This window comes from Scardinius erythrophthalmus (genome assembly GCF_964197995.2).
Source record: "Scardinius erythrophthalmus genome assembly, chromosome: 9".
Lineage (NCBI taxonomy): Eukaryota > Metazoa > Chordata > Actinopteri > Cypriniformes > Leuciscidae > Scardinius > Scardinius erythrophthalmus.
Genome location: NC_138229.1, coordinates 31,518,137 through 31,532,113, shown reverse-complemented (window position 1 = coordinate 31,532,113; position 13,977 = coordinate 31,518,137). Strand labels below are relative to the sequence as shown.

General features: G+C 39.3%; 1 protein-coding gene across 1 annotated transcript; it reads left to right on the top strand.

Moving 5' to 3' along the window:
• Positions 1-1,394: 1,394 nt before the first annotated feature.
• LOC308696044 (schwannomin-interacting protein 1) lies at positions 1,395-13,319 on the top strand. Its single transcript, XM_081374392.1, has 7 exons — positions 1,395-1,479; positions 2,634-2,752; positions 7,050-7,167; positions 7,278-7,478; positions 7,647-7,770; positions 8,036-8,129; positions 11,801-13,319. The coding sequence occupies exons 1-7, from the start codon at positions 1,450-1,452 to the stop codon at positions 11,889-11,891; spliced, it is 777 nt and encodes a 258-aa protein (XP_081230518.1). The 5' UTR covers positions 1,395-1,449; the 3' UTR covers positions 11,892-13,319.
• Positions 13,320-13,977: the final 658 nt, after the last annotated feature.

Sequence of the window (13,977 nt, the reverse complement as noted above, 5' to 3'; positions counted from 1 at the left end):
CTTCCTCCAGTGTCAGGCTGCCGCAGCAGAAGCACGACGCAGATTCAGTCCCGGCTAGCTCACACTCTCCACCCCCGTCGGCTCAACCCCGTGAGAGCACAGCTCAAATCCTCAAGCCTCACTGCACAAGGAAAAATCGATGGGATATTTCTGGTTGCACCCCATTCAAGGATGCCTGCCCCTCTCGACGAACACCCTTCCGCAGGAGCTCTGTTTCTCTGCCCTAATTTTCTCCACCGCCACAATAGTGGTGTCCCCTCTGCTCACGCAGGAGCTCTGTTTCTCTTGCTAATTTTCTCCACTGCCACAGCAGTGATGTCCCCTCTGCTCCCACAGGCCAGTAGGCTCCTGGTCAGACGGCTTAAATCATGCTGCGCTACTGATAGGGCGTTCCAAATCCTTGTGTAGTGGCCTGTAGGGTCCACCTGTCCAACACTGTGAGCAGCTCCCGTCGGAGGCAGCGCAGGCCCTCCTGGGCAGGTGGCTTAAATCACGCTGCTTCTCATTCTTCTGCCGGTAGGGCTCACCCATCAGACGCTGCGAGCTGCTCCCTTCAAGAATCGGCGTGAGCCCTACCGATTAGCCGTTCCAAATCCTTGTGTAGTGGCCAGTAGGGTCCACCTGTCCGACGCTGTGAGCTGCTCCCTTCAGAGGTTGCATGGGTCCTCCCTGTCAAATGACTAGACATCTTCCGAACGCCAACCCGCCAACTTCGGCGCTCACTTTTAGCCTGTTGGCTGTCCTTTGCTAAATTTGCTTTTTGGGGGAATTCTCTGGGTTCGGGCCAAATTCCAAGCTTGGAGCCCTCCCCTTGGACAGCACACCAAATATGCATTACATTTTCTCTCTTTAATCATATGTAACTGTGAACTCATGAAATTATGTTTTATTAACAGTTCTGAAGGAGCACGTTCAGATTCTAACTATTCCTATCCCACCCTGGGATGGGGGAGTTCTCTGGGTTTGGGCCAAATTCCGAGCTCGGAGCCCTCCTCCGGGACAGTATGGCACATATGCTTTACCTTTACTCTACTTAACTATATGTAAGTGTGAAACCTGATTTGCTGTGCGGGTTGAATCATTTTTATTACAACTGTACCACCCAGTTTTGTGCATTATAAAAATTTGTGGATAGATTAAATAGATTAATCTATTGTGAAATTGATGCCAAAATATGGATCTAGTTCACTTTTTATTTTTTTTTCATTTATTTAAAAATCTAGTGTGAAATTGATCCCAAATTACGAATCTAGTTCACTGCTTTTTTTTTTTTTTTTTTTTTACGTGGCTGCGTTCCATTGTGAGACGCTTGTGCTCTCCTTGCATGCTCGCTTGCACTCTCCCTCCTCCCCCTCTTTCATATGTGTGTGATGCTGGTCTCAAGGGTGTAGCTCAGACACTGCAGTAGAAGGTAGGGCTAGGCTGCTGCACTATACAATGCGCTGAAAGATGGTGCACCAAGAGAAATGTGTTTACCAGGTAAGACAGGTCTATATATATATTTTTTTTTTTTTATATATATAGTGTAAGCGTGGCATCAGTGTGCTTTATATTGTGTGTGTACACACACAAGTGTATATTTGCAAAATCATGTTGTATGAGGTGGCTTCAAGATTAAATGAATATTTCTGATAATAAGAAAGGAACTGCATTCTGAGTGATGGATGTTAAATTTCTTAGTTCATCGATATATGATCAAAACTGAAAAAGACAAAAATAAATAAATAAATAAATGCACTGCTTGATTTGGGACCAATTCAACCCATCCCACACAAGGTCGTATGTTTTGTGTATATGGATGGCTGTTTTTGTTTGGCATTATCTGCTAGTTTAATGGCAACATCTCACTCTTTAATAAAAGCAATTCAATTAAGCTGTTCCCATTCCTCAGAATGCACAGAAAACCTGCTTTACAGATTGCTAATATTACATCACAAGCTGAGCTATGGATGTTTCAGTAACGTGCATCATGAATCGGCCTCTCTTCTGCCCCATATATTTCTCCATCCAAATGTTAATCTCAGTGGAACTGCTCTGCAGTCAGGCTGAAAATGAAAGTGAGCTAAAATAAGCATGTCCGTGGATATAGGAAGGGAAAATTGCATTTTACAATAGTAGGCCTTACGATTATTGCAGAGATGAGTGTAAGGCATTTTTAAATATTAGTCATTCTGAGCACCATCAGAAGGCAACCGTGTTGCCATGGCAATGAACTGAGTGTAGTATGCACATCTGAGAGAACATTATTCTTACCAATATAACGTCATCAGGAATAGTCAAGCGATTATGTATTTATGATGTTTATGTGGGTTTGTTTGTCGAGGGCTTCATGCGTACTGCCTCATGTCTCTCTCCATTTTTTTCTCTTCGTCTTTGTAATTTGCTGTTTGTTGATTTATATTGTACCTTCCTGTTCACACTCCCACACCGATACTGTACCTTCTTGTCCTTGAAATCTAGCGAGTTGTTTACCCTTTAACACAAGCATTCAATAGACGTTGAATTAAAGCGGATGACATTTAAAATGCCTCATCAAATATTCCTGGTCGCGAGGTCTTCTGTGGCCTACATGTTGTGTTGACTGTCTATGAGCGTTCTCTTCATTTATTGAAGTCCACTGTGTTTGCACTCAGGCCCAGAGGAACGAGAGGGAGTCCATTAGGCAGAAGCTGGCCCTTGGCAGTTTCTATGACGACGGACCAGTTACCTTTACTGGCTGCAGCAAGAGCAGCAAAAACTGCCCGTCCTCCCGGTCAGTGTGCGCTTGTGATCAGTGGCTTGATGTTGTGTGTCTTATGTAATGTTGATTGTTTTTAGTGTATAACTGTATTGACTGGGATGATATAGCTACTGGTAAAATAATAATAATGAAAACAGTTGCAAGTATTTTAAAAGGTTCTGCTGAGAATATTTTTGTTACTAGATGACGAAGCATCATTTTCTTTTAACCATGAGAACTGTCAAGTCACATTTATTTATATAGCGCGTAATACAATACCGATCATTTCAAAACAGCTTCACATTAATAAACATAAAAATAACAGTGTTAGTGGTTTAAAGCTCTTCAGTATAGACAATAGGGGCTTTCTTCTTCTTCTGCTTATTTTTCTTCTTCTTCTGGTTCTTCTGCTTATTTTTCTTCTTCTTCTTCTTCTTCTTCTTCCGCCACCAACTGAACTAGAGTGTGAAGCATTGATGGAAAATGAGAAGGAAAAACAAAACTATATTCTTAAATCAATTCTTGTTTCAAAAACCTCAAAATTGCATAAATTCTTTCTCATTTCACATCATCCAGAAGATTTTCTAATGAGAGTGTATTATGTTCCATTTCCTGTACTTATCCTTTAATACATGTTTTTTATTTTTTTATGTTATGCAGTGAATGAGAACATATTCAATTGTTTCTGGTTCATTACACTTATTGCCCTTCCCTGTAGGATGTTTAATGATTATATATATGTAAATTGTCAATTGCCATTATCCAGTGAACATGATTTCACCAAGTACTACATGTTCCTGGATCAACATTTGAGTCAACCGATCAGATTTAAGGGACAAGTTTACAGTTTATGTCAAGTTTAGGCTTACAATCAGGGTTAGGTGCTTCTACATCAGTGTTATTCACCTATCATTTCTCTCTGATTTTATGGAAAACTTATGGTAGGGTTTATGGGTAGGGATAGGTTTATGACTGGAATGTTCCTGGATCAACAAAACATGTTGTCTTACTTGGCAAAATCACGGGGAGCGCCATTATCCAGCTCAATTCTGATCAAATTTGGTTCTAATCTAATAGTGTCAGTGCAGTTAAATGATCAGATATCCAGTTTTTACCAGGACAGTCCTGTATTTAATAGTGTCCCAACTTACTATGAAAAACAAAATCATGTTTTGTCCCATATTTCACCTTTCCTAAAAAATTGTTTATAGCTAAGCAATAGAGAGAGTCTCCTGTCTAATCTAAGGTAGTCAATCATGTCATTGTATATTTTGGAGAACAAAATTACCATCCAATCACAATTCCCTATTGATAGTGAAGCTGGGATCTGGTGTCAGTGAGAACGAGTAGGAGCTTAAAGGGATAGTTCGTTCAAAAATGAAAATTCTGTCATCATTTTCTCACCCTCAAGTTGTTCGAAACCTGTATGAATTTCTTCCAATTAACATAAAATAAGAAATTTTAAAGAATATGGGTAACCAAATACCCCATTGACTTCCACAGTCAAAAAAATCCCTTTAAAGGGGTCATATAATGCCATTTTTGTACAAGCTAATATGATTCTTTAGGGTCTAAATGAAAAGTTTGTAATATACTTTAATTAAAAATTCTCATTAGTATTGTAAGAAAACACTCATTTTACCTGGTCAAAAACAGCTCTGTTTTCAGCACGCCGTTTAAGTGCATGTGTCTTTAAATGATAATGAGCTTTGCTCACCCTGCCCCTCTGTTCTGTGTGTACACCGTTTGTAACACAATAACACAATAACCATAACGCGTTGTTCATTATAAACATGGGATTATGAATTATTGAGAACGTTGTACATAGAAAACATGCCGTAACGTTAATGTACCCTGAGTGTAAATGTAAATGATTCGCGCGTTGATCGTGGGAAATATTCCCTTCGAAAACAAAACTCAGCCACTGCGTTTTCAGCGGTTCGGATTTAGGAACATCAAAATGACTGCTGTGTTCGTTATTACACCCAAGAACAGAACACCACTATCGCTTAGATGCCATTCTGCTCATAGACAGTGCTCCAGCGTATCAACAATGACCGCGCCAGTCCGCGCGGAGTATGATTGACAGCTCGCTCATGATCGAGGGCGGGTCTGTGTTGAAACGCTGCTGTCAATCAACAATCGTGGGAGGGGCGTCCGACCGTGTGACGTCACACGGTCGAACGGCTTGATTTGAGAGAGGGGAAAACATATAAGAAGATTTAAAAAAAAACTCTGGATGGATTTTTATCTTTTTATGATGGTTGTGTACAGGCACTGCCAACACACATTTCAGTACAATCAACTTGTAAAAGTGCATGTACCATTATATGACCCCTTTAAGTCGGACGTTAAGATGTCAAAAAGAAGCATTTGTGTACATCATCTTTAAAAAAAGAGTTATTAATTATTATATTTATCATGCATATTATATAAATAATTAAAAAGGGAGTCTTGAATTCCACTCTGAGAATTGAGAAATCTGGTCACCCTAATTTAAATTGATATTATTACTGAATATTAAGTGTATTTTAAACCACAACCAAGCAAGACAAAGGTGGCAGTGGCAAGGTGCAGGGATCATTGCAGCATACCAAACCTAGAATTCGATTTCAGTGTATAATTTATGTTATCTTGGTATAGTCAACCCAATTTCCTGCTTGACACCAGTCTCCACTTTGTTTTTTGCTCAAACAAATATTTGACAGAAAAAAGGAACAATTTTTACTTTGTTTCTATTTTGGTCTGCTGTGCTGTGCTTACCGTTTCATGTTTAGAGCACTTTGGGATGGTAGAAAGAGAGTCTGTTGACTTTTCACATTTTCTCAAGAATGATATGGGAAAGGAATTCAGACATTACTGATGTGGAGATGAAAAGATGTTGCAGAGAGTGAAAATACCAGCAATTCATAATCTTTCTGCAAAAATGTGCTCCTTAAGAGATCAGTGATCACTTTTAATTGTTATATAATTGTCTGCTGGTGCTAATTTGGTGTCTTTATATTTAATCTGCACTAAACATTTATATACAGTCATGTACTGTACAATTATTATTTTAACGCTTTCTCTTAATAAAGTCAGAAACCTCATAATTTATCACTTACCATCTTATTTAAGACTTTTATTTTTTGCATCAGTCATAATTTTACCACAATTCCATGGTTTGGCCATGTTTGATGGTGTCGGAGTTGCTGTTTTTCTGTGCTTTTCTCAATTTGCAACTACGTTAAAGAAGGTTCGTAGAAATCCAAGCAAAAGAAAGTCCAAAGACGGTTCCTAGAAACCCAAGCAAAAGAAAGTCCAAAGACGGTTGAAATTAAACAGAATGAGCATGTTTCCCCACAAAACTCTTTATCTTTGTTTACTTAATTACTTTAAAAGAGATACCACAGATTCAGTCTCATACCAACCAGTCAGGAGTAAACTCTGCCAATGAAGCCTTCAACTGTAATTATAGAATTACTTGAAGCAGTCAGTGTTTTCTTAGAATGCTATTAACCACAAGATTCTCTTGCATCTGAAGAGGAAAGTCTTTCCGTGGGAAGTTTCACTGTGGTTCACAGACACTAAAAATAGAAATTTCACTCTTTCGCGGTTCAGTTTAAAAAATCTGAAGTTTTTATGTGAAGTTTAAATCTTCTTAAACTTTTCTTTGTGTTTTTAAGCCGTTTTTTCTTCAAATTGTTCATGCTATGTGACTAAAATATATATATTTTTTTTTTTTCCACATGGCGCTGATAGATTGCCAATCGAAATATATTCTAAAGTGCATATAAGTCTTTGGTTGTATTTCACACCACAACAAAATAAAGTATCAAAGTAGCATATTAAAACAATATTGCAAAGGACAATGGAATTGAGTAAAATGGCAAAAAGCTGCATTGTTGTAGATGAACACTAACCTTTTTTTTAACAAATTCAAACTTTTTTTATAATTATTTTTTATGCAAAAACAGTCAGAATATGCAAATCTTAAATGATGAATAGCAGTGAAAAAAGGTCAAAAGTAAAATAAAATAATTTAGATAGATAGATAGATAGATAGATAGATAGATAGATAGATAGATAGATAGATAGATAGATAGATAGATAGATAGATAGATAGATAGATAGATAGATAGATAGATAGATAGATAGATAGATAGATAGATAGATAGATAGATAGATAGATAGATAGATAGATAGATAGATAGATAGATAGATAGATAGATAGATAGATAGATAGATTCAACTGGTATCCATGAGTAGTACACCTGCTGCATAATATTTATTCTTTCTTCTAAATCAGATTTCATGTCTCACCTTGCTCTTTTCTCGCTGCACTCTACAGGTTTCAGAATGGGGTGAATCTACAGATGTGTTTTGTGAATGACAGCAGCAGTGACAGAGACAGCGATGCAGAGGACAGCAGAACAGAAACCAGCCTGGACACCCCATTGTCACCTATGGTATACGACACATTGTCCCTGAATGCCTATTACACCGAGTTCTGCATTTTGAAACTAAAACGTATGCATCTTAACTGAGCAGTTTTGGTTTTTCCTCTGTCTCCCTATAGAGTAAACAGAGTTCATCTCTGTCTGACCGGGATACAGGAGAGGAAGACCTGGACTCGGAGGATTCTGAATTCTGGCGGCTACAGCGGCGGCTGCAGGAGGAGGCGCGTGTGGCTCTGGCTCTGGCCCGTCCCATGGCCCGCATGCAGGTGGAGGTGGAGAGACAGATTCAGCTACACCGCAGGTCCCCCGTGGCAGACCTGGTCAGTGAGACGAGTGTCCAAGAATAGAGCTGTGCTATGTTCCTTTCCCAAAGCTTATTGTGTCCTCAGTTTTCAAAAGGGCTTTCACGTCACCTCAGAGCGCTTGCTTACAAGAAAAAAAAACACACAATACAATTAACTTGACTCAACTTTGTTCTTGTGCTTTAGTTGCCACATCTGCCACACATCAGTGAGAGCCTAATGAAGAGGAGTCTGAGGCCTGTGGACCTGAGGGACATGAGTCTTGGTCAGTTACAGGTTATCACCAATGACCTGCACTCTCAGATTCAAGGTGAAGACCGGAGATGGAAATATTCAAAATAAGCCATTCTGTTATTATTATTTATGTAATGTTTCATTGTTTCATTTAACTTTATATATATATTTTTTAGTTATCTAATTAATGACATCTAATTGACAACACATGCAATTGTCAGTTTTAGCCATGCTCTTCTTATTTCTTTTTTATAATATGCAACAACCAGTGTAAGACAAACATATTTCGTTGTGGTAAGGGCAATAAAGACTTGTGGATTTGACTTGTAATTGCATTGCAGGTCTGAATGAGGAGCTGGTTCAGCTGTTGCTCATGAGAGATGAACTACACATGGAGCAGGATGCCATGCTGGTAGATGTGGAGGATCTGACCAGGTTAGGCCTGTAACCCAATCAAAACGCAGCTTAAAGTGCCCCTATTATGCTATTGTAAAGGTTCCTTATTTTGTTTTGGAGGTCTCCTACAATAGGGTTACATGCATCCAAGGCAAAACCCCCCCCCCCAAATTTCTCTTAATCTACATTGCAGCATCACCTCATTTCTCACAGTGTCTGAAACTGCTCGATAAAGGATTCAGTGTCTCTAAACCTCTTCTTTCTGCGAAGCAACTCTGCTCTGATTGGTCAGATGACCCAGTCTGTTGTGATTGGTCAGCTCTACACTGATTGGTCAGATGGCCCAGTCTGTTGTGATTTGCCTACTCTGCTCTGATTGGTCAGATGGCCCAGTCTGTTGTGATTGGTCAGCTCTACACTGATTGGTCAGATGGCCCAGTCTGTTGTGATTTGCCTACTCTGCTCTGATTGGTCAGATGGCCCAGTCTGTTGTGATTGGTCAGCTCTACACTGATTGGTCAGATGGCCCAGTCTGTTGTGATTTGTCTACTCTGCTCTGATTGGTCAGATGGCCCAGTCTGTTGTGATTGGTCAGCTCTACACTGATTGGTCAGATGGCCCAGTCTGTTGTGATTTGTCTATTCTGCTCTGATTGGTCAGATGGCCCAGTCTGTTGTGATTGGTTGATTGGTCTACTCTGCTCTGATTAGTCAGATGACCCAGTCTTTTTTTTTTTTAACTGGTTCACTCTGCTCTGATTGGTCAGATGGCCCGGTCTGTTGTCATTGGTCTACTCTGCTCTGATTGGTCAGATGGCCCGGTCTGTTGTGATTAGTCTACTCTGCTCTGATTGGTCAGATGGCCTGGTCTTTTGTTATTGGTCTACTCTGTTCTGATTGGTCAGATGGCACCAGTCTGTTGTGTTTGGTCTACTCTGTTCTGATTGGTCAGATGGCCCAGTCTGTTGTGATTGGTCTACTCTGCTCTGATTGTTCAGATGGCCTGGTTTTTTGTTATTGGTCTACTCTGCTCTGATTGGTCAGATGGCCCAGTCTTTTTTTTTTAACTGGTTCACTCTGCTCTGATTGGTCAGATGGCCCGGTCTGTTGTGATTGGTCTACTCTGCTCTGATTGGTCAGATGGCCCAGTCTGTTGTGATTGGTCTACTCTGTTCTGATTGGTCAGATGGCCCAGTCTGTTGTGATCGGTCTACTCTGCTCTGATTGGTCAGATGGCCTGGTCTTTTGTTATTAGTCTACTCTGCTCTGATTGGTCAGATGGCCCAGTCTGTTGTGATTGGTCTACTCTGCTCTGATTGGTCAGATGGCCTGGTCTTTTGTTATTAGTCTACTCTGCTCTGATTGGTCAGATGGCCCAGTCTGTTGTGATTGGTCTACTCTGCTCTGATTGGTCAGATGGCCTGGTCTTTTGTTATTGGTCTACTCTGCTCTGATTGGTCAGATGGCCCAGTCTGTTGTGATTGGTTGATTGCTCAACTCTGCTCTGATTAGTCAGATGACCCAGTCTTTTTTTTTATTATTGGTTCACTCTGCTCTGATTGGTCAGATGGCACCAGTCTGCTGTGACTGGTCTACTCTGCTCTGATTGGTCAGATAGCTTAGTGTGTTGTGATTGGTCTACTCTGCTCTGATTGGTCAGATGGCCCAGTCTGTTGTGATTGGTCTACTCTGCTCTGATTGTTCAGATGGCCTGGGGCCTCATTTATAAAACTGTGCGTAGGAACCTTACTAAAAGTGTACGTGCGCCCGAAAGCCAAAAATGGCATACGCAAAAAAATATTCAGACTTATAAAACCGTGCGTACGCCAGAACCTGCGCAGAATTAATTTTATAAATCCCAGTCAGCGGAAGATTGTGCGTACATGCGTCTCCACCCGAAATAACCAAATATGGAGCTTACAACGCCTAGTTTTACTATGCAGATCCTCATCTACATATCATTTGCATAAGATTATTCATCCACGTGATAACTTAAACGTTATCACGTGGATGAATAATCATATGCAAATGATATAAACGGTACAAGAAACATTACATTAACACAAATCAAGTAGTTGTCTATCCTTGCCTTGTTTTTGAATAGCCTACATAAATCAAATAGTGTAAAATACATTTCAGAGAAAGTTTTTCTCAATCTTTTCCACTTGCCGAATTGTATTTTTAATTGATTTATATTTTTAATGGAAACAGATAGGCCTTGGGCATTATTTGCACGAAACTATTTTCTCAGACAATCTGGTATTATCATGATAAGCAATTATCTCTGTGGTTAAAACATTAAAGCACCCCACAGGAAAAGTGTTCTAAAACAATCGCATCCACAACAAATATTTCTATTGATTGAATTTAAAAAAAATGTTGTAACTTCAGTAATGATTTCATGTTTAAGTGTTTAACTCCATTAATTTAAATGACATATTTAATAGAAATGTTTATATCAGAAGTATTTTATTTATTTAAACTGTTATTTGCGTCAGTTTCACTAAACGGCCCAACACGCTCGCTGCCGCGGACATTTAAGAAGAAATGGATATTTGCTTCAAGTAACAGGCTTGGTGAGTGAAATTGTATTTGTATAATCTTTCTGTATATGTTTAATTTTCTTTAGATTTTCTGTATAAAAGTGACCAAAAATACATTTAACTCCAGCTCACCATCTGTGTCGCCAAAGTGCTCTATCCCCAAAACGTTCGTACGCATGGGTCAGAGTTTGCGTCCGGGTGCGCAAATTTTCCCGTCAAGTTTTTCTTTATAAATCCCACCATTTGTGCAGGAACTGGCGTACGCATGTTTTCAGCCCCGTTTTGTGCGTACGCAAGCTTTATAAATGAGGCCCCTGGTCTTTTGTTATTGGTCTACTCTGCTCTGATTGGTCAGATGGCCCAGTCTGGTGTGATTGGTCTACTCTGCTCTGATTGGTCAGATGCCCCAGTCTGTTGTGATTGGTCTACTCTGCTCTGATTGGTCAGATGCCCCAGTCTGTTGTGATTGGTCTACTCTGCTCTGATTGGTCAGATGGCCCAGTCTGTCATCCTTTGGAAGTGCATGCAATGGATTTGTTTTCGCCACACAGAAAACAGCCTCTTCTTACATTTACATTTATTCATTTAGCTGACGCTTTTATCCAAAGCGACTTACAATTGCTATACATGTCAGAGGTTGCACGCCTCTGGAGCAAAGTGTCTTGCTCAGGGACACATTGGTGTCTCACAGTGGATTCGAACCCGGGTCTCTCACACCAAAGGCATGTGTCTTATCCACTGCGCCATCACCACCCATTCTTGACATGTCGAAGACATGAACCAAACTCTTTCAGGCCTCAGCAAGAACTACAGTGTTTGAGGTCGGATCAAAGTAGACATTGTTCACGAGCAACCAATGAAGGCCACAGGCTGGCATTATGCAAATTTGTTACAAACATACGTGGGTTCAAATAGGAGGTAATACTAGATTTACTGACAACTAATTTCAGGCAGTTTAGAATCATTTCCGTTTTTTTACGAGACAGTAATTCCATTTAAAACTTTGATCTTTAAAACTTTGCAGACCTTTTACATTTACAGCTGTATAACACTACATGAATTCATATCCAAAAAAGCATAATAGGGGTGCTTTAAATTAGAGCCTACAATGAGTTTTTGATGAAATGACATGTAAAAAAAAAATCTTTTCTTTCTTGTTTTTGAACAGGCATGCACACAGCCAGCAGAGGCACATGATGGAGAAGTCTCTGGCCAAAAGCAAAGCAGTGTGCCACGGTCGCTGTGATTCTCCATTTTGAGGCAAACCGCACAGGGTCCAACCACTTGTGTTTCAATATATTATGAAGCAGTGTACTCGCTATAGACCCCTTTTTCAACTAGATGTGTGTGTTTTTGCCTATTTTACAAGCTTTGTGTGGATGTATGTCAATTATACATGCTGTAAGTGTTCATGCATGCCCACACCTTAGCTGAGGGTTACACACTCACTTTTGAGGAAGTCATGTTGATCCTTCATAATGTAAAAGAATCATTCAACATGAATCAATCACTGACAGGATGGATCTGTTCCTGTGTAGAATGTCTGCTGGTTTCATGATGCACTGAATAGGTCACTCCCTATGGACCTTAATAGGAAACAACAATGAGCTAGTTCACCCAACAATTAAATGATTTTGTCATCATTTATGCACCGTCATGTCGTTTCAAACCTGCTTAAAGATATTTCCAAGAATGGTTTTTGTCCATACAATGAAAGTCATTTGAGTAATAAACAACATTGGACCCCATTGACTTTCATTGTATGGGTAAAAACAAGAAGCCGTTTTCAAAATATCTTTCTTATTTTCCATAGAATAAAAAAAGGCTTATTCATTTTAGGTGAACTATCCCTTGAACTATGGAAGCTTGTTTCCGCCATGGGCGGAAAAAAAGTTACTTTTTTCTCACAATTTTTACTTTTTTTCTCACAATTGCGAGTTATAAACTTGCAGTTGTGAAAAATTAAGTCAGATTTGTGAGACAAACTCACAATTGCGAGGAATAAAGTAGGCCTAAGAATTGTGATATATAAACTCGCAATTGTGAGGAACAATAGTAAGACTTCTGAGATATAAACTCACAAGTTTATACCTTCCAGATCTGGGGGTTTTCTCAGAATTGTTAGATATATAGTAAACTTGTAATTACGAGTTATAAACTCCAAAATGTGAGATATAAACTTGCAGTTCTTAGAAAAAATTGTAAGATTAAAAGGGTTTTTTTGTGTGTGTGTGTGTGTGTGTGTGTGGCAGAAACATGCTTCTATATCAAACTATAGTAAACTGCTTCTCTGTGCAGATAATTGCTGGATTCGCTTACTAATCATCAATATCTCTCTTTGAGGATGAATATGTTTACTTTACTCTCTAGTTTTACTCTGACGCAGTGTTTGCACTGGATAATGTGCTGTGGATGGAGCTCTCCTACCTAAAACAAAGAAAACATAACCAAACGTGAATTTTAGGATAATGTTAGCATTATATTTGTTTGAAGCTGCCTGGTGTGGTGGAAATGTATTATTGTGTTCACAATGAACTATAATGTCAGTCTTTTACGAATGCCTATTTTACTTACTTTTTCTTCTAAATGTGGCATTTCCTGTTTCACAGATGTAAGTGACACACCATTCTGTATTTGTGCACAGAACTGTAAAAGGAAATCACGGTCTAATAAATGACTTAATATGGGCCAGTATGACATGGTTTTTATCTACTAAACTGTCACATGGGATGAAGCACTTAACCCCAAACAAACACAAGTGTCATTGTGGTTTGTATTAGGTCAGTCCCAAAAACGAAACCTCTTAAAAAAAAAAAAAAATGCAATAAATGAAAATAACTGTGTAAAAAACAGATCTCTCTTACTTCAAGTTCATGTCAGAACTCCGCAGAATTTTAACACAATAGTAAATCTGACAAAATAGCACTTTGTCAGAAAGAATAAGCATACAGCACTGACCCGAGAGTCGAGTAGTTCTACTTCCTTTTTGTGGCCAGATTACGCATAACACTCCAGATCAAGACTGCACTCCCACTCTCTCCCGGGCAAGAGCCCAGTACCACAATATTACATCAGTTATTACGTGTCTGCCCCACCAAATAAACACAAATAATAAAGAAAATAAAGACAGTTAAGCTGTTTTTAGTGGGGTTTCCACTCTTGTTCAACATTGTGGCTTATAAAAGCAATAATATGGGAATGTGTATGAAATACATGAAATGTAGTATATTCATAAAATGTAAAAAAATATGACTGTAAGGGCCTGTCCAGAATGTGAATGTGTCCAGAACTCAGTAATGAGGCATTTCCAGGAACTGCAACTTGGGAGGGAGGGAGGGAGGGCAA